The sequence below is a fragment of the Monodon monoceros genome, unplaced genomic scaffold (assembly GCF_005190385.1).
Source record: "Monodon monoceros isolate NGI ecotype Baffin Bay Population unplaced genomic scaffold, NGI_Narwhal_1 Super_Scaffold_11, whole genome shotgun sequence".
Classification (NCBI taxonomy): Eukaryota; Metazoa; Chordata; class Mammalia; order Artiodactyla; family Monodontidae; genus Monodon; species Monodon monoceros.
In genome coordinates, this window is record NW_021703767.1 from 10138031 (window position 1) to 10156422 (window position 18392).

General features: G+C 45.9%; 1 protein-coding gene across 3 annotated transcripts in view; it reads left to right on the top strand.

The window, feature by feature from the left end:
* Nucleotides 1-485: 485 nt before the first annotated feature.
* Nucleotides 486-18392, top strand: part of RUNX1 (RUNX family transcription factor 1) — a 244508-nt gene continuing 226601 nt past the window's right edge. For all 3 annotated transcript variants that reach the window (XM_029214051.1, XM_029214053.1, XM_029214052.1), the window contains exons 1-2: nucleotides 486-671; nucleotides 797-913. In XM_029214051.1, coding sequence (XP_029069884.1) covers nucleotides 856-913 — 58 coding nt within the window. In that variant the 5' untranslated portion in view covers nucleotides 486-671; nucleotides 797-855. The remainder of the gene's footprint in view (nucleotides 672-796; nucleotides 914-18392) is intronic.

Sequence of the window (18392 nt, forward strand, 5' to 3'; positions counted from 1 at the left end):
GGCTGAATTCTCCTGAGCTAATGCCCAGCATCTTAAATGATGAGGTCCACATCCTGTCTGAGCAGAAGCCCGATGCTAGGGTTGAATTACTATTGAATAAGCAGCAATGAAATCTTTATCAAAATAATCAGGAGTTCCCAAAACCACAAATAACAACAACAGGACTCAAGTTGTACTAAATCAGCAAAGACCATTGATAAAATAAGAGACTGAGTCACTTTCTTCTACAATCTCTCTCTCTCTCTCTCTCTCTCTCTCTCTCTCTTGCAAAGTCTACTCGGCTATTTTCTTGCACCGCCCGGGGGGAGGGCAGGTGGAGGGAAGGAAGGGCATTGCTCAGAAAGTAAAAAAAAAAAAAAGAATTGACATCACTGAAGTCACATGATTGGCAAGAACCAATTAAGATGGGCTGTGGAAAGGGGAACAGTTAAATTTGTAATTTGGGTTGTGTGAAAACTTCTTTGGGCCTCATAAACAACCACAGAACCACAAGTTGGGTAGCCTGGCAGTGTCAGAAGTCTGAGCCCGGCATAGTGGTCAGTAAGCAGGACGAATCACACTGACTGCAAACCACAGGGTTTCGCAGAGTTCTGAACATCATCAACCCACAGCCAAGACGCCGCTTTTTTTTTTTTTAATCTTTACCAATTTGAATATTTGTCTTCGCAAAGGTACATTTTTTTTCATAAGGCTCAGGGAGCCCCAGAGGCGTCGAGGGGGGAGAAAAGGAGCTGTAGGAAACCATCGTTGGGGATGAGGTTAAAACAGTGACCTTTCTTGGGTTTTCGTTCTTAAGGTAAAAGAAATCATTGAATCCCCCGCCTTCAGAAGAAGGTACCTTTTCAGGAGGAAGCGATGGCTTCAGACAGCATATTTGAGTCATTTCCTTCATACCCACAGTGCTTCATGAGAGGTGAGTACGCTCTGGGCTTTTCATATCTACTTTTGCTCAGCGTTGCTGATAATGAAGTGGCAGCTTTTTGTAACTTGGGGCAGAGAGAGCCCCTGCCGGTGCCCTGTCTGTCTGGTATAGGAGGAATTCAGACTCGGGCATATGATTTCAAGACTATTGGATTACTTCTTCATCAGATGGCCACTCTTCAGAAATGTTCTCATAAATACTTAGTTGAGCTGTTGAAGGGTTCAGTCGGTGGGTGAGAACTTTGTCAAGTGCAAGTAAGTTGGGCTGCTCCTGATTAAAATCCTAGAGATTAGAACGTTTGCAGGAAGCTCTCTGGGTTTTCTTCGGCTGCCCCTTGCCTGGGATGACTGTGGCTGAGTTGTTCTGCGCTGGGCATGCAGTATGCCCCACATGCCAGCCTGTCCCGGGCTTTAGTGGGCTCGTGCACGGCCAGCCAGGAGGGCCGATGCCAGCGTAGGGCAGAGGCGGAGGTAGGCTCACAGCCCGGGTGGGAACAGCAGGGACCAAGTAGCAAGTCAGTTGTCTCCAAAAGGCAGAGAGAACAGGAGCTGGGCAGACTCGTGTAGGTTGAAAGCCCTAGGATGGAGCCATGCTGGGTTATTCCTTGCAGCCTCAGTGCAAAGAGGCAGCCGGCTTCTTTTGAGAGAGAAAGAAAGCAAAGGGTACAGAGGTTTCTCTCGCCAAGAGCAATGAAAAAGTTGCCTAAGTCAAGCGTTTGTGGCAGCTGAAGTCATTAGATTACCCGTTTCCTAATAGGAGCAGCTACTGTGGGATACCTGTCTGCATTTTTGCAACCAGCTTCTTGAAATACACAGAGCTGGGGTTGAGCTCTGAGTGTATGAGTACGTGTGTGTGCATGTGCGTTCTGTGTATCTTTGCTGGGAATATAGGGCCGCGCCTAAACCAACACAAATAATAACATAGAAATGTCACAGAGGCATTGCCGTGTGCTGGGGCAAGCACTTTGACCAGTGCCTGCGGAGTGTGGCTTGATGGTTTGGCAGAGCTGGGATGGAGTGGGATGGATGGGATGGGGAAATAATTAATTTTCTGGCTACAAACTCTCGCGCGCACCCAAATAGTATCTGTGACTCATTATTTATTCATCAAGCCAAGTGAGCCGAAGAATGCAGAGGGCTGCCAGCCACTTTGTCACAACAAACGCTATTGTGGATGTCACAGAGCTTCTATGTTTCCGGGTCTCTGAAATTTAAACACTTGACAAAGATCTGTGTGTGTGTGTGTGTGTGTGTGTGTGTGTGTGTGTGTGTTGGGGGACAGTAGGATTTCAGACGGAGAAGAAAGCAAGTCATTAACCGATTCAAAGCTTCAAATTAAAGGGTTTTCAAGTGCTTCTTTACTGGCAGCTGAGGACATTTTAGTGAAGTTGAATCATGCGACGCGTATGAGTCACACATCCTCGCGGCGATGGGCCGAAACGCCGGCCGCTGGTGAGAAGCTGTGGACGACTCTCGCTGCATTTCCTCTAGGCCGCTAACAAGCAAGGAAGCAATATTTGTAGAATAACAGACAAAAAAAAAAGATCTTCCTGCTTCGACTCTGCTTTCAATACCCCCTCCTAACGATGATGGTTTCCTATTCTATCAACTCAGGAAGGCAGGTTCAGGAAAGTTTTCAACATTCCACTGGGTAATAGATTGGATTTCTGTGTGCAATGCTGGCCTGCCTTCTGTCCTTACTGGTCGGACAGCAGAGATAATGAGGGGACCCGGTGACCTGCTCAGATGCCGGGAAAGACAGGGAGCTCAGCCTCTAACGCAGCCCCACAGCCTCTGTGTCCCCAGGACAGTCACCAGCCCGCTCCAGGTTAGGAACCAGTGGCAGTTAGCTTTCAAAGGGGCAGCATGGAGCGGACCCCAGGACCCCAAGCAAGACCTAGAAGGGCTCGTGGGAAAAGGTCTTTTCACTCCTTCCTCTCCAAGGAACTCGGGGCCTCTCATAATCTCTAACTCAAGAATATAATATTGAGATTGAATTTCAGAGAATCAAAGTGAAATCTTGGCCACTTTCACAGCTCACTTTATCTAGGTGATTTGTCAAGCCAAGTGTTTACATTGTCTGCGTTAGCTGTCCACACCACACATCTGAGCTGTAAAGGCGGCAGAATGTCATGGCATTTGGTGCTATATGGGTAGTGCCTCAGAGTGTGATGCTAGAAGAATCGCCCTCCTCTCTAACAAAATGTTCTCCCCAGAGTTGATACCCCTGTTTCCCCAGCCCGGCCATCAGCGGCTCCCAGCACTGTGGTCATTTCTCACTGCCTGTAATTTAGAGTGTCTGTGCCCTCCCCAGCTGCAGCTCCGAGCGAGCGGGGAAAACATTTTGTTTTGTTCCTGGGATGGTCTTTTATCAGTGCATGCAATTCTCACAGGAGGAAACCCGTAACTCATTTTTAGCAAGATACCCACGTGGAAATGGAGGGGAAAAAGAAGTGTGGCGCCCAGCAAACCATTGTTCCCTTCTGTGTGACAAGGCAAGCGAGAGTCTGAGAGCCTGGCATGCAAAACAAGTGTGGTCTACCACAGAGAAGGCCGCTCTCTTTCTGTCCCACTGCACCGGCTTCTCACTGAATGTGCTCAGGCAAGAAGACGAGGTGTGGTTGAAATTCCCTTGCATGGTTCCACGTGGTTCACGGCGTGAAGTCTCTGCAGGACCCAAACTTGGGTCTCCTGGAGGGGTACCACGTGTGGGCCCTCAGAGCTGCAGTAGGCTTAGAGAGGAAGAGCATCGGCACGTATGTTTTTGCAAAATGCCTCAGGTAGCCTTGTTCTTAGAAGTGGCTTAGTGGCCTATGCAAAGCCTGAATGCTAATATGCCTCCGAGTTCCTAGAACCACAGGTAAAAATCTCAGCGGGGCTGACTCTCCACTGTCTTCTCGAGGCATCTCTCAAAAGGAATTGCAGGATCCAAGGCTGCACGTGTGAAGCGTGCTTCTCTGTGAGCCTCGGTTTGCCACTTTTTTCAGAGAAATATTTATGAAGGCACTTCTGGCTCTGCTGAAGCTTTAAGATCACAGAAAGCCGTCGATTTAACTGGGTATCAGACACTGTGTGAAAACTGTATTAGTTTGCTAGGGCTGCCGTAACAAATTACCACGGACTGAGTGGCTTCAACCGCAGAAGTGGGTTGTCTCATGATCCTGGAAGTCAGAAATCTCATGGTGAATCCTGGTGTAGCTTTGTTTTTTGGAAGGTTTCAAGGTGTCAGGAGGTCGGTTTCTTCTGAGGCTTCTTTCTTTGGCTTGTAGAAGGCCATCTTCTCCATGTCTTCAGACAGTCTTCCTTTGTATTTACCTATGTCATAATTTCCTCTTCGTACAAGGACACTAGTCATATTGCATTAGAGCACACCCGAAGGACCTCGTTTAATCTTAATTTTCTCTGTAAAAGCCCAATCTCCAAATACAGTCACCTTCTGAGGTACTAGGAGTTAGGACTTCAAGTATGAACTTGGGGAGGACACAGTTCAGTCCCTAACAGTGTGTGTTAGCAAATCTGATTCCCTCTGACCCACCAGGAACCTGTACTTTTCCTAAGTGCCCTCCTGGACGTGGAAGAATCAGACCCCAGCTCTCCCATGTGAGATGAAGCTTTGCATTCTGAAACTGCCCACACATTTTGAAACTGAGGGGGAAAAAAAGGTGTTAAAATCTAGCTAAACTCACAATCATAGCCTTTGCCATTTAGTTCCTTTGCATGCTAAGAAACCTTTGAAAATGACAAGGCGATTTTGAAATGTTTAAGCTTTAAAAAAGCAAAACTCAGTCCCCCAAAAGACACCACCTCCTTAGCTCTGCCTCTTCCCCAGGGATCGTCCCTGTAATTCTAAACCTTCCCAGGACACACTCCCCCCTTGGGGGTGGGGGACAGGCCACAGGAGGCCCCGCACCTGCCCACACTCTAAGGGCAGGCACAGTGAGCCACCAGGGACAGAAGCAACTTCAGAAGGAGCAGCTGAGCCAGAATCTAACCAGCAAGAAGACTTGAAGAGCTTTGGAAGCAAATTCATAGCCAGGAGATTTCTCTCTTCTCTTGAAATAGATCTGAAATGTGTACTCTGAAAAGGTCTGCCCCTTTACTGGGAAGGAAAGTGATGCTGTGGCAGAGGGAGGCTCCAGGGCCACTGCACGTGCAGAATCTAATAGGGAAACGCTTGCGGGTGTCGGTCTAGAGGACAGAGCCCAGGAGTTTGTAAAAGCAGCCAGGACCAGAAAGAGAAGGCACAGGGGCTGAATGAGGGGCAGGCACAGACTTAGGACAGTGATGTCCTTTTCTATCTTTTCCCTTTTTCTGGCTTTTCCCAAAGAGCAGTTTCTCTCTTGAGCTTTGGTTTCCTCGTGTATAAAGCGAGGATAGTAGTAGGACCTATCGTTAAAGTACCTGCGTGGACTGAACTAAGCAACCAGTGTGAAGTGCTCAGCACAGTCATAAAAATAATGGGCAGTTAATGTCAGCCGTGGCTACTGATGTTCAGTTTCCTAAGATGACGCTCAGTCAAAGCTGTCTACTCTCAGAAAGGAGAAGTCACGAGGCCGTGGGGGGACCCCGGGAGAGGCTCCCTGGAGACAGAGTCCCAGGGGTTGGGGAGGAGATGGTGTGGAAGGTCGGAACCAAGAAGGGAGGGAAGGGGGCTCTAGGTGAGGGTCCACCCAGGGCGGAGGTGGGGCGGCAGGACCACAGTGGGGTGTGGGAGGTCCACCTCTTCAACACCGTGTTACCCTTGTTCTACTTGTTAGTAACCAAAAAGAGGACAGAGGAAGAGCAAGGGCTCTTTACGTAACTCCACGGGCTTAGCTTTTCAATATTGAGGCTAATTGGGGTGTGTTGTATTGGAATCTTGACAGAAGTTTCTCCTCCTTGAGGTCCTGGTATCGCTTTACTCTACTGAAGGCCCTTCTTAATGAAAAAGCCACTTCACCCGGTGACCCTCTGCAGGTTCCTGGCTCCATGCTTCTGGTGACATTTCTGACCATGCATTTGTCAAAGCCCAGCAGTGAAGGCACCTCGGGTGCTTGTCATGTTGGGGGCAGGAGTGGAGGCTGCACAGGAAACTCAAGCGAATTTTCAGTTTCTCAGGTAACTTCCTAGTGACCTAGATGAGTCATTAGACATCTCTGTGTCTCGTTTGAGTTCTGCAAAAGGGGCTAATAATGTTCTAGACAAGCTTGCCTCCGAATGACAGAGTTCCTGTTGGAAATCTTTAAACGTGTCAGAAAGAGGCACCATAAAATGCATCACAAATTTTCTTAGTTTAACAACATGAAGTGACTATTTTTTGTCAATTATTTTATTTTCTGGTGGGAAACAGCTATCCTACCATTTCACATGTGGCAAGCATTTTCCCATATTCTCTCAAAAAAAAATTGTTTTTTCCAACCCCCATTCTTCAGAGAACTCTCCAGAAGCTGCTCTGGTGCCTGAAACAGACCTTAAAATTTGCAAAACACTTTTTTCTGAAACTCTTGTTCCTTGAGCTCCCCGTCCCTTCTCCTTGGGGCTGCCAATGCCCTGCCTCAGCCTCTTTGCTGAGTAAAATAAGCCTCAAGTGATGTGTCTTTCTTGGCCTGCTTTCACCTCCGCCCCCATAAGATGATGCCCCAGAGTGGTAGAAAGGGAGCATTTCTTTTAAGGGCTTTGCAGGCTGTGAACATAATCAGGGCATGCGTTCAGAGAACTATGGGTGATTCTTGAACATGAAACGGAGTTTAAAGCCTCGCATAACCTTTGACCTACTGGACAAGTAAGATGGACACTCCCCTGGATCACACAGACTTCCCTTTTCGTCGGAGAGACATCCCCTCATCCTCTCTTAGCTTCCTGAATCTCTCGCTCCCTAATCTCTCTCCCCCATCCTTCTCCCCTTTACTCTCCTGATAACACCGAACAATGCCAGAGAAGGGAAAGAAGGAACTCAGGTGGAAAAGTAAACCATGCATCCAAAAGCCGACTGAAGTGCTGCATTTTCTAACAGTGACATAAAGGGCGTAAAGCTCTTGCTAGGATTTACCAGTGAGAACTATGTTTGGCTGCACATTACGGGAAACTTGGCTACGGTGGCTCAAGCAGCCAGGCATGGATAGGGAGTAAGTGGTCCAGGGTTGATACGGCGGGATGCTCCTGTGTTCTGGTTCCACCGTGAGATGCCTGCATCTCAGACCTGTCCAGGCAGGAAGGAGATGAAGGGCTTCAAACCCTTCTCTTTGTGAAGCTCCATCTTTTTACTCAGGGAAGGAAGCCCCTCTCTGCCAACTCCCCCTTATGTATCTCATAGGCCAGAACAATGTCACAGGGTCTCTAGCGGGAAGGAGCCTAGGACAGTGGACTTATGGCTTGTCAGACTGTTCCCAGGCAGATATCCTGCTTTTTCCAGGTGACATCTCACCTCCTTTGTTTTCCATGTGGACAGTGCTTTGAAAATACATGCAGAGAAACTCGAAGTTCCTCCTTCAGTCCTTCTTAGAAGTTGCAGGTGGATGCTGGGGGTGGGGGAGAGGGTGATATTTATCCTTTCTTTCTTTTTTCTTCTTCTTCTTTGTTTTTTGCTTTATGGAAGAAAATGAAGTCACCTTCAAGCAAAGGTCTTTTTTTTTTTTTTTTTTGGAAGTGTAATTGATTTACAATGTTGTGTTAGTTTCAGGTATACAACAAAGTGACTCAGTTATATGCGTACATACTATATATATATATGATATATAGAGAATATATATATCCTTTTTCAGATTCTTTTCCATTATAGTTTATTACAAGGTATTGAATATAGTTCCCTGTGCTATACAGTAGGTCCTTGCTGTTTATCTGTTTTATATATAGTAGTGTGAATCTGTTCATCCCAAGCTCCTAATTTATCCCTCCCCCGGCCCCTTTTATTCTTGACTTACTAAAAGCAAAACAGGCAGGAGATGGGAGGGGGCGGAGCAGGGAGCTGGTTAAAGGGGAGCCAGGGTTACACCTATTTTCAGGGTCAAAACCCAGAAGCACACTTGACTCCCACAGTGTTAGGAAAGAAAAACAGCCAGCCTTGTATGGACGGGAGTGTGGCTTGTATATGAACCACCACACCTGGCCCCGGGATTGATGTATCTGTTAGGCTACATCAATGCTAACTATAAATAGTTTCCTTTTTTCTCTTCCTCACTCTTTTGAATTCTCAAAACCCCACAGCCCACACTCTACATCTTTTTTTTTTTTTTTTTTTTTGCGGTACGCGAGCCTCTCACTGTTGTGGCCTCTCCCGTTGCGGAGCCCAGGCTCCGGACGCGCAGGCTCAGCGGCCATGGCTCACGGGCCCAGCCGCTTCGCGGCATGTGGGATCTTCCTGGACCGGGGCACGAACCCGTGTCCCCTGTATCGGCAGGCAGACTCTCAACCACTGAGCCACCAGGGAAGCCCTACATCTTTTTTTAAGAGAATTCTTTCCTACAGAATTTCTTGAGGGAAATTTTCTTTTAAGTCGCCCTCTCCTTAAATTTACCTAAAGATGTTTTTACCTTTGATTGAAATACGACAACCAGATAATATCCCTCTATCTGGGAGACAGAACACATTCATACCTTGTATTTCCGCAAGTTACAGATTATATTTGCTTCATAGTTACTGGCCTGTCTACTTCCTGAGTCTGGATACAAATCTACCTCCCTACAAGTCAATGCCTTAAAAAAAAAAAAAAAGCCTTTATTCAGTTTTTCCCTGAAATAAGAAATAGTGTAAAGCTTTCGTTTTGCTTTGCTGCAAGATTAGTATTCCTTGAGGATCATTGCTTTCGTGGACAACACTGCCCTACCAGCCCGTGGTCCTTCTGTGTCTATTTTCAGATGGACTTCTTTTTAAACAGTGGGCTCCCCCAGACATTTTAGGGGCCCCCAAGGTAAAATGTCACCCAAAATGGAAATCGCTGTCGACTAGTTGGGCTTGTTCAATGGCTCTGCTGGTTTCAAGTCTGATACTTTTTTGTGTAAACTTGCAGCCTGTGCTAAACTGATGCAAAGTTAACGACTCAACTTAAGTCTTGAAACCATGTCCATTGGGAGAAATAAGTTACTCCAACATTTTGCAAAGCTCCTGCTTACCTTCCCTGCCAACCATCTGGCTTTTACTCCTGGTCTTTTGGATGTCCTCTGTGAAGGCTAGGACTCCTAAAATAAACTTTTACTGATCTCTGATAGGGAACAAAATTATAAGATATGAGCAATAAATCAAATATATCCTGGGACCTCAAAGCAAGCCTCTGTCTCCTCTTCTCCTTGAGAGCTATATTGGTCCTGATGAGCACTTAAGTTTTTCTGAAAATGTGTAGGAATTCAGATTTTTTCATTAGTAGTAGATCCTGAAGACTGATCTAGAAAATATTGCAGTAGTCAGGTTGCTGAAAAGGGATATGTTAAAAAGAGCAAACAAAAGTCAGAACCCTGGGATTAACAGATACACACTACTGTATATAAAATAGATAAACAACAAGGACCTACTGCATAGCATGGGGAACTATATTCAATATCTTGTAATAACCTATAACGGAAAGTAATCTGGAAAAGAATACCTATATAGATATACATGCAAAACAGAATCACTTTGCTGTACACCTGAAACTAACACAACATTGTAAATGAACTATAATTCAGTAAAAATAAAGTCAGAACCCTGAGCACACTGCACGCTGTTTGGTGGTCATAGGCTGTTGTGGGTGAGTTTTTTAAGGGAGGCTAAGCAGATAATCTTTAAGGGAGGTCATCAGAAAATCTCTTATTGCTCAGGGGAGGAATAATTTCCATTTTCTACACACAAAATATCTTGACATGTATAGGCTTTGATGTTTATTACAACTTCAAAACGTGCAAAGGAGAATGTAGACTAAAATACATGAGTTAGGGCACCATTTTTCCAGGAGCAGTTTCAATGCCAACCACAGTTTGCTGCTTTATTACACAGCTTCTGTTTGCACTTTGAACTACGTGCATGAGGCCCCTCATTCCACACCATCTGCAGGCTGCATCTGTGCAGCCCTATCCACCTTGCTAACAGTCACAGCTGAACTTGACATTAACCCACTTTGAAAGTGTACAGTTTGTAAACCCTGAAACTGCATATAAATATATATACATGCAAGGGTCTGGAGGAATTAGGAGGAAGGGAAAGAATAGCCACATCTTTTATAAGTTTGCTCTCTTGTCTCTGCCCTTTGCAATCCGGCCTGAGTAACACGGAACCATTGGGCAAAAACGAAATGATCTAGGCATTGATGGGTATGAACAGAAACTCACACTGCTGTTTTATTATTATCGACTCCGCCACTCATAAAGATCAGAATGGCTATGACTCTCAAAGTCCGAGAGGAGAGGAACAATCACTGAACAACCTTAAACAAATATTAGGACTGCGAAGCGGGTGGGGTCGTATAAAGAAGTACAAATGCCAACAATGGAAATTCTGTTCAACTGCCAATCATCCCACATCATTACTTCATGTTAAAAAAAAAAAAAAAAAGCTACACCTCCTACATGCTCCCCTCTAGATTGTGTTCAAAACAAAGAAATAATTGTATCCTAGAGGTGGATGAATCTGTTTAAATAACAAATGAACTACAAGACATATAAACTATGAGACATTGTCCCATGTGATACTTTCTAAGTTATGTGTGTGTGTTCTCTATATATAACTCTATATAGTCTCAGTTGGCATCTGAAACTATATAACTGTATATAACTATATATATATAGTAATATTTAGTTTTATATATATAGTTATAGTTATAGTTATATATATGTGGCTGGAATCATCTTAGACATCTCTCTGCCTTAGGGCACCACAGACATTTCCTTGTCCGAGGTCCCACCACTGGTCAGTACCTGAGTCAGAACCAGAAAATGGGTCAGCTCTCCTCCTGACACTAGAGTTTTGCAGACACTGGACTTGGCAGACTGATTCCACTTGGGGGTCTAAATAATCAGCCAACACCTCTCCTAATCATGCTCCATTCCTTTGCCTTAGCCAGACGCCACAGCTCTTTCTCTGTGTGGAAACATCAGGTAGACAATTTATGCGGTGCCCACAGCCCAGAAGAACTGCTGTAGGTATGTGTCAGGAACGGAACAGCCTCACTGGTGCAGGCTGGACGCTTTTTCCTGCCCTGTGGTTTGGGTGTCCTCTCTTACCCGGAAACCCAGCACTGCCTTAGCAAAGCACCCACCATGTGCCCACCGTCCCCCTTAGGCAAGTGTCCAGTTAAGCAGGTTGGTTTTGATGAGAATCTCTCGTGAAATCTGAACGACCAGCAGAAGAGGAAGCAAGCGTGTTCACACAGAGGGTGTGGAGACCAGCTCTCAAGGGAACCCCTGGGAAGTGTGCAGTTGCTGTCTTCAGACCAAATCTGAACCCAGCTACAATTCCCATTAGGGATATCTATCTTCACAGCACTCTGGATTCAAAGCTCTTACACTCAGAAGTGGCCTCCCTCAAGAGAGATAAAGCCCTCTCTCTGTCTCTCTGTCTCTCTGTCTGTCTCTGTCACACACACACACAAGCCGGTGTTCAATTCTCATGCCTTAGAGATTCCATTGGCATCTCTTCCCCTGATGCACTCGGCGAAGCGAAGCGGCTTCCGAGTGGACCAGGAACTGCTGAGCAGCAAGACGGTCATTTCCAAACTCTTCCGATCACGCCAAACACAAGTAAAACCGATGTAGCCCCCAAACCTACGCACATTTATTTATCTAGAAATTACACGCCTGCCCTACTGTACTCACATAATTATAGTATGTGCAGTATAAAACACACCCCAAAATAGAAATTAAAATAAGATAAAAACTAAAAAGGCAAGCTGTGATGTTTTTCCCTCCCCCCCCCCGCCACCATGAATATCTCAGTTTGAGTCAGGACGTCCCCAGATACCTGTACTTTTCGTGTTTTGCTCGCTGGGACTCAGCTTGTACCAGCAGCCTTGAGTCCTTCAGCTGAAGTTCCAATCAATGTGTTTTGTTTTGTTTTTTGTTTGGTTTGGTTTTTTATTGAAGTATAATTGATTTACAATGTTGTGTTAATTTCTGCTGTACAGCAAAGTGATTCAGATATATATATATATATATATATATATATATATATATATATATATATACATACATTCTTTTTTTAAATTCTTTTCCATTACGGTTTATCATAGGATACTAAATATAGTTCCCTGTGCTATACAGTAGGACCTTGTTGTTTATCCCTTCCATATATAATAGCTTTTATATAACCTTAACCTCCCACTCCATCCCTCCCCATTCCCCCATAGGTGTTGAAGTATCAACTCCACTCCAGAAGGGACCGTGTGTTCTTGAGCCCCAGCCCTGCTCTATGAGCTGTCATTGATGGGGAGGCCACAAGAAGGACAGGCTTGACCACCGAGTGGGTCGGGGAGAAGGGGAGAAGGGAGCCCAGCGCTTTGGCGCTGGGAGGTTCATTTCTACCCCATCACCAGCACTGACCGCCTGTGTGAACTTCACTTGCTTCCCCAATCTTGCAGAGCCTGGGTTTCTCACTGTGAAGTGGGTGCAATGATCCCTACTTTGTATGGTTGTCAAAAGGGTTTGAGATAATATATACGAAGCAATGGACACAGAGAAGAAGTCAGTAAGTAAAGGTAACTCTGAAAAATGCCACTGACGGTGTACAGAATGGAGGTGGGGCAGGAAAGGAACCTGTGCTAAGCCCAGAACATGGCCCTGTAGCTGTGCCAGGAACCAGCATGTAGCAGGGTGAAGACCTGGGTCTCTTCCTCTCACCATGCAGCAGTGCACAAATGGTCTTAACGCTCCTTGGCAGATGCTGAGCTTACAAATATTAAAGAAGACCATAGCAACAGGTAGTGTTTATTGAGCATATGCTATGTGCCAGCACTGGCACTGCACCAAGCTTTTCCTTGTGTTAACTCGTTAAATCCTTCACACAAACCTGTGAGTAGGTACCCTCATTACTAATCCTATTTTATTCAGGGGAGCATGGCATGAAGAGGTTAGGTAACCTGCCTGAGATTAAGCTGCTGGTAAATGAGGGGTTTGCTCTGCACAGCTCAGGGTCTGCCTGCAGGGAGGAGGGTGGATGTTACCATTCTGTCAGTTTGACACAAAAGAGAGCTGAGCTTTGTGGAGTTAGAGACTGGCCAAGGGCCCTGGACAGCAAGTGACACTATTGGGGGTGGGGGGGCTGAACCTCAGGTGGCCTCAAGCTGAGGCCACTGTCCACTGTCAAGTTCACCGTCCTGGACTGCTCGCATGATTCTAGATGCATTCGGTGGCTTTAGGTCCCCAACGTCGGTGTCAATGGCTCCCCTGACCACTAGTTTCATCCTCATAGCCCCTCCCCATCAGAGCAGCCCCCCAAGGGAGACATCCTGGTGGTTCCAGGGTTGTCCACAAGGGATGCTTCTCTAAGCCAGCAGTGCTCAAAGAAGTGTACATCGGAATCACCTGTTCCCAAGATGATGGTGAGATGCTGGCTGGGGGTGAGGGTGGAGGGAGACCATGACTAAGCCTATCTTCCTACCAGCTAGTTGCCAGTTTATCCGTCTGGCAGTCCATCTGGGGTAAGACTGATTCAGCGAGGCACTTCCCCAAAAAACCTTTAGGAGGCGCTCACTCTCAGGGTCATGTAAGGCTCACCCTGCTCTCACATGACTTGGAGAGACATTTTGTGCCCGAGATGCCTCTCTTGCCCCATCCTGGTCCATGTCCAGGGACCCACCTACAGGAGAACCCATGGAATGATCCCTCCCCCACCAAAATCAGGGGCCTCATACGGGAGTCCATCCTCCAGGATGCCGGGGAGCCCCTGGGAGCCAGCCTGTCAGGACCTTGACCCCGGCCAGGGTTTTCAGCGAGGTTCCCAGCAAACACCCACATCCAGTTATTCCCATGTGGCTGGGATAGAAATTCCACCTGGAAGCAGTTGATAGTAAAAGTGGCCTCGCGCCCGCCTGTCAACAGAACTCTTCACATCACCAAGTCCTCAACTGCAAAGCCAGAGACCCACTCACGGATGGGCCTTTGGGAATCATCTCCCCATCCTTCTGCAGAAACATCTGCAATTTCAAAAGTCCACGTCACCAGCCCTCTGACATCATTACAAATCCTTTTCTCAAGTAGCTGGGTTTGAGGTTTTCTTTTTTTCTCTCTAACCTTATTTGTACAAAAGGCATTTCTCATCTGGTTATTCTCCAGCAAGTGACCACAGAGTCTCAGAAAGTTCCTTCCCTTTCTCCTCGAGCTCCACGTGGCAAAGGACGGAATAATTAATCACACCCCACCCCACAACAAAGCCAGGTCCCAGCCAGCCCCGCAAGAGTCCCCTGCTCGCCTAGAAACAGGGAGACCCACCATCCTCCAATTGTTGTTATGCAAACGTCTCAATGGGAACAAATTAAAAGGTGCTCGTGCTAATTATTCTTCGAGGTAAAACTAATAATAAACTAAGAAAGCTCCTTTAGAAAGGCCACCTTGTGTGAGACTTGCTTTCCCTGTGCAAAGTACGCAGGGAAACAAAAACTCCGTGGTATAAACTGAATGTTATAGTTGGGGAATTCTTGTGACTCAGAAAACACCCTTGCCGTACTTATTTAGCACCTTTTGCATACACCCCAAGGCCTGGTCTGTCCCAGCCCCACTTCCCTCCTTCCCTCTTCCATCTTTGCTCCGTGAGTTCCACTTGACCTTTACTCAGGCTTTGGTTCCTTCTGGGGAGTCCTGGCCTCAGGTCCAAGCTGACCTGCCCACAGTGGCCTCCCACCATTTTGTGGGACACATTTCACCCCCAACAGGGACAAGTCAGTTTAGAATCCAGCAGGTCATTTACACAGAAGTAGTTGGAGTTGTTTCTAAACAGCCTCCTCTCGCTAGTCTGCTTTTCTGTAAAGATCACACAGTCTGAAAGAGTAAAAAAACAGAGAGGGACCTTGACCCCGCGGCCTCACGTGAGCCTGGACAACCCTTGCGGCCTGGGCCCGGCCATGGGTTCTGGAAAAGTCCACACCAAGGGAGATAGGGATGGAGCCCCCTCCCCCAGTTACATCCTGCCTCCTTCACACTCTTGCTGGGAAAGATTCTGGTCTTCACATTAGATAATTAAGTTACATTGTTGCTTATCAATAATGACAAGTACAACTAACATTCTCCAAGTGCTTACAATGTATCAGGCACATTCCCTCCATCATCCCTTTTAATCAAAAACCGTTGTGAGATAAATACAGCTCTTAATCCCCAGTTGATTAAAAAAAAAAAGGAATATAAAATATTCTGTAATAACCTATATGTGAAAAGAATCTGAAAAAGAAAGGATATGTACGTGTAACTGAATCACTTTGCTGTACACCTGAAATTAACACAATATTGTAAGTCAACTATACTCTAATATAAAATAAAAATTAAGTAAAACAATAAATAAAACATAAAATAAAATAAAAATATTACAATTTTGAATAAAAAATAGATTAAAATGTTTAAAAATAAAATAAGTAAAATAGACTAAAAGCCACCCAGGCCATACAGCTTGTAGGAGGCTGAGCCCACGGGAAGCGTGTGTTCTCTCTGCTTTACCCAACTCCCATTCTATGGGCAGACTGCCTCCCCACTCTGGGCCTCGCTTTTCTCATCTGTACAGAGTGACAATGACGATGATGCCACCTTAGAGACTGTCGTGAGGACTGAGTTAGGAGCACCAGAGGGCTGCCTGACACACGGGACACTTGGAGTTGATTCTACCGATTGTAAAGCGCTTTTCCTTTCCACCTGATTTGCTTTTTTTCATTAGACACCGTTCTGCTTGAGTTTCCTGTTTTCCTCTTTACACACTATGGCAACCCAAATCCCAAAAGTGAACCCTGATCCCGTCATTCATGCGACCGCACGTGGGCATCTAATGCCTCCCTGCTGCTGGTAGTGAATGGCTGATGTACAGGGCGAGGCGTGGAGTGTGACAGAAGGAGCCTCGGGCTGATTCGCGGTCTCCACTGGGGTTATGTGCGCCCTTGCACCCTGATCTTCTACTCCCTGTAAAACTAGGAAGCAGGTGCCTGAGATCTGTCAGTTCTGGTGTTTTAAGGAAGGCATCTGACATCATGCAGGCTGAGAATTTGCCTTGAATTAACCTCACCAATGTTGACATGGGGGACGGGCTCATTCTTCGTTGAGGGGGCCTGTATATCGCAGGATGTGTAGCCGTGACCCAGACCTGCACCTACTAGATGCCAGTAGCACTGCCTCTCCAGAATGTGACAACCAAAACTGTCTGCACACATGGCCCAATGTCTCCCAAGGGCTACAATCACCCTGTTTGAGAAACACTGCTCCAGGGAACCCTTAGGAACCAGTGCACTATGGTCAATTCCCATTTATTTATGGGCCAAGGAAATAAAAAGATGTAACGAGTTGACCCTCTGCTACATGTTTTGACTCCTACACCTAGTTTGAACCCTGTTCCCACCTCAGCCCCCTCATGCTGGTTCAAGCCGTCCACAGAAACTAACAGTCCATGAGCTTGAAAGCAGGGCAGTCAGTCATATACCCTATAACTAAGAGCAGAAACTAAAAGCATCCATGATTCCAGTCTGCTGAGGACAAACCAGAAAGAACTGATACACTGGGATTACTTTCTAGAGTAAGCCAAGCCTGTTAACTCAATCTTTAATAATTTTTCTACTGAAAAACTAGGGCAAGGGAGAGAAAATTAGGTACTCCTAGAACAATGCATCCAGGTTGCTTTGGTTAATGTACACTATGATTAAATTCAGAAGACAGGGCTTCCCTGGTGGTGCAGTGGTTGAGAGTCCTCCTGCCGATACAGGGGACATGGGTTCCTGCCCCGGTCTGGGAAGATCCCACATGCCGCGGAGCGGCTGGGCCCGTGAGCCATGGCTGCTGAGCTTGCGCGTCCAGAGCCTGTGCTCCGCAACGGGAGAGGCCACAACAGTGAGAGGCCCGCATACCGCAAAAAAAAAAAAAAAAAAAATTCAGAAGACAGAAGTCAGCTGATAGGAAGTGATGAGAAAGCACTGTTGGAATGTCAAGTTTTATTGAACAAGCACTATTATGAAGCATTTTCCATGGGCTGGGCCCTGTTGCAAGTGCCTTACAAATAGAACTCATGTCATCATTGTCACATAGACAGTGGGGACAATTAGCCTCCTCATTTTACACATGAGTGGCTAAGGCCCAGAGAGGCCCAGGGATTTGTCCAAGGTCACACAGCTGGGAAATGGCAGGGCTGAATTACACTCCAGTCTGGATTTGGCTCTTCAGCACTTAACTACTAAACTATGCATATTCCCAAGAGATGGTCTTCTAGAGAGGGTGTAGCCTGGACACTCATGTCCTCTGAAATAAATTCAAAATGAGTGATCTGAGTCTCTAATTACAGACATCATGGGAAGTAGGACTATGATTTGATGATGAAAGAGCCCTTAACTATTCTAAAACTGTATTTGAAATGCATGGTACTGTCAGCCTGAATCCTTCCAGTGCCTGATTTTGAATAACTTGTTTTCCTTCCCTTTTCATAAAGGGATTGTTAGCATGTCTTTGAAGAGGCTCTTGAAATCTAGAAAAGAGGTAATCAAAAAGACCAGCTAATGATCGATCCAAGGATCACTGAAGATTTGGTCAAAAGTTTCAAAAATCCCAAAGCACATTCAGTTTCACTTTTCTACATGCTATTTTCAAATCTCCTCTGGGAGTATATTTCTCCATGCTCCTTTGCACAATTTCCACCACTCTCATAATTTCTGGTAACAGGGTCACTGGAACCACCTAACTGGGCTGTTGATAAATGGAGGGAAGTCATTGTGCATGTCACAAGTGCTGGGACATGTGTCCACATGGGGTGCTGGGGTACAAGAGCAGGCCTCCCCACATCTCCACACAGACGTGGATGGACACGATGTATGTCTGCTCCCTGAAGCAGTGGGGTTACCACAGTGATGCGCTGAAGACCAAGTCTTCTAGGATACCCACTGGGAGCTCATGCAAAAGGCCATGTTCTAGTTATGACTCATTTGTTCAGTCCATATATCTACTGTAGCACTTACCAAAATATAATGCAAAGTTTTCTGTTTATAAGTGTATTCTCCCAGAGACTCTGAATTCTTTGAGAGATAAGCTCTTCTCATTTTTCTCTTTATTCACAACACATGGCAGTGTGGGGGCACTCAACAAATGTTGGATGGATGAATGGATGGATAGATAGATGGATAAATGAATGGACTGATGGATGGATGGATGGACGGATAGATGGATAAATGAATGGATGGATAAATAGATGGATAAATGAATGAATTGATGGATAGATAGATGGATAAATGAATGGATGGATGGATGCATAGATGGATAAATGGATGGATGGATAGATAGATGGATAAATGAATGGATGGATGAATGGATGGATGGATGGATGGATGGATGGATGGATAGATGGATGGATGGATGGATGGA